The sequence below is a fragment of the Zophobas morio genome, unplaced genomic scaffold (genome assembly GCF_036711695.1).
Source record: "Zophobas morio isolate AGI-343-1 ecotype UQ-CSIRO unplaced genomic scaffold, CSIRO_AGI_Zmor_V1 ptg000106l, whole genome shotgun sequence".
Taxonomy (NCBI): Eukaryota; Metazoa; Arthropoda; class Insecta; order Coleoptera; family Tenebrionidae; genus Zophobas; species Zophobas morio.
In genome coordinates this window covers 231,643-234,414 of record NW_026972211.1, presented here as the reverse complement: position 1 = coordinate 234,414, position 2,772 = coordinate 231,643, and the positions used below count along the sequence as shown (strand labels likewise).

Sequence of the window (2,772 nt, the reverse complement as noted above, 5' to 3'; positions counted from 1 at the left end):
AAGTATATTATAAACTTTAAAAATATTATTACTTTTTTTATTCTTTAAAGAATTTATATATTATTCTTTTTTCTATTATTTTATTTTATTACAAAAGTTATGAAAGTGACAATTTTTATGTGTATTATAATAACTTTTTTACTTTTTTTAAATACTTTAAGTAGAAAGTTCGTAATCATTTTTTAGTTTATTTTACTTTACTCTAGTAAAACTTATTTTTAAAAAAGCTTTTATTTTATAATACATACCTCAAAAGCTTCATACTTTTATAAATAAAAGTTTTTCGTAATTTTAAAGTTTTTCTATAAATTGTTCTAAATTTTTAAATATATACTTAAAAAATGTATAATAAATATAAAAAAAATTAACAGTTTTTATATGTATTTTACTCATAAGCATTCGGATTTCTTATAATTTTGTGCAAATAATACTTTAATCAAAATCTATTTGGTTGAAGATTATAATTTTTTTTTGAAAGTTTGATAATTTCTTGAAAGTTGCGAGAGAAAATGTTAGTAGCATTTTCAGTGAGTATACAATATTTTTCCTGTGAATCATAGAAATAATGAATAAAAATATAATCGGTACATGCATTAATTTAAAGAATTATTAACCTTTCAAAGTTTCTTTTTTAACTTTTTTTTAAATTAATATTCATAAATTATAATAATGAAAAATATATTTGTTTCACTCTAAAATTTTATTTAAACTGATTTACGAAAAAATTAGCGGATTATTGGGTATCATCATTATTGATTTTATTAGTAAAGCAAACTGTTTTTTAGTGCGGATTAATACTCCCAACATTTTAAACATTTTAAAATATATAAACTTTTTAATAGGACAACTTTTAATATAATTTCAATCATTACTTTCTTACAATAAATCACTTATTTTTATTGACCAAAAATTTAAAGGCTGGTCACTACTGGGCACTCAGTTGTACAAACTTTTATTATTTTGCCAAAGGAAAACAGGAAATAACTTAAAGTTATTTTCATTATTATTCTTATCTTTATATTTCTTAATAATAATATTATCTATTTAAAGGTATATATAAATAAATTAGAAAATAGTGAACTTTTTTTTTTACTTTTTTTCTAATAGCTTTATAGAAAGTTGTTGCTTAATTTTATCAAACGAGTCATGTGGATTCTTGCAAAGAACGGAAGCTTTAGATCATCTGCTGGATATCTCAAAGAGCCAATCAAAAGGTATGCTTATTATTCGTATTGATAATTTTGGGCAAAAAGTTAAAAAAATTTCATCATAAATATTCGAGATGTACTAAAAATTATAAAAATATAGATCACTTTTTTTTAAGGAAAACACGTAAAACGCAAAAACAAAAATTAAACTATTCAAATTAAATAATATAAGCATATTTTGGCCAATCGATACTATTGTTGAAAAATATATATAATTAATTTGGTAGTTTTAGCCATGTAAATTTAAATACGAGTTTGTCAGTACTCAATAAATTTTTTTTGCTTTATAATATTAATAATAATTATAATAATAACAATATATGAAATGTAACTCTTCTTAATAGAAGTTGTTCTACAATCACAATGTTTTTTAGAAAGCAAAGTTTCTTCTGTTGAGGTATTCATCATTATATTTACTGTAATTATTATTATTAATTGTAATAATTGATGGGGAAAATATTAAGCATATAGAATTGGGTGCTTCTGTTACTTTAAAGCTAACGGTACTCAGCCATGCGCCACTGGTAGTAATTTGTTGTATTAACATAATAATAATAATAAATAATGATTATAATTATAGTAACAATAATTATAACAATAATTGATAACAATATCAATAAAATTAATATTAATCTTAGATAAATTAATATAATAAAAAAAATTATATTTTACTTAATAATTTAATTAAAAAAAGGACATTATTGTTGATAGAGTAATTCTTTTTATAGAAAAGGATGACTCTCGAGTAAGTCTCACATTTTTGATATTTTTCATTATAAATTTTTGTTTTTATCATTATTTAGCCTGTAGAAACTAATATGAATCCATCAAATCTTTTTAAAAATTTACTGGAAAGTAATACAAATATAACTATACAGAACGCAAAAGTTATACTAATAATATTATATTTGTAATAAATATGAATAATGAAATATTATAGTACGAGGCACCTAAAAATAACGAACCTTTTAAAGAAAAAATATGTTTAGAGCATATTCTACTGAAGAGTGAAAGTAACGAAGTCTTTTTTCATTATGAAGTTAAAATAGCTTATATTATTATTTTTTCTTGTGATTATTATTCATCATAATTATGAAGTTTGGGGTAATACAATATTTTTTTAGAGTACTAATTTGGGAACTTTTATGGTCACGAAAATCTGTTATGTGATTGGAGGAGTAATATTTTGCTCTACTTTTCATGGTTATTATACATTCATTTATATTTGTATTAACAATATTTATATTATTTATCCTTATTATCTATTTATTATTACTTTTCATTATTCTTATAATTTCTATATTACAATTTATATTACTTTTTGATGGTATTTCTTATTCGCGTACACAATTCTTTTTTCATTACTTTTTGGATAAATATGTATTTTTTTATTGCCTCCTTAAAAATATGCTTTATTTTGTGTCACTTTCATTTTTAGCGATAAGTAATGCTCCATAATTTTTTTTATTGAAGCGCTATTATTTATTTCTGTTGTACTTTTTTATAGGATGGGGCCTTTCTCTACAACTTTCAAACTTTCATTATTTTCTTAGTAAATTTCAAT

The 2,772-nt window shown here is 20.9% G+C and overlaps 1 protein-coding gene across 1 annotated transcript; it reads left to right on the top strand.

Annotated features, from left to right (window-relative positions):
• Positions 1 to 516: 516 nt before the first annotated feature.
• On the top strand, positions 517 to 2,122 carry LOC135144527 (uncharacterized). Its single transcript, XM_064076556.1, has 7 exons — positions 517 to 584; positions 918 to 990; positions 1,108 to 1,214; positions 1,553 to 1,605; positions 1,673 to 1,732; positions 1,903 to 1,953; positions 2,012 to 2,122. Exons 1-7 carry the CDS (start codon positions 566 to 568, stop codon positions 2,120 to 2,122), a joined length of 474 nt encoding a protein of 157 aa, XP_063932626.1. The 5' UTR covers positions 517 to 565.
• The last annotated feature ends 650 nt before the right edge of the window (positions 2,123 to 2,772 follow it).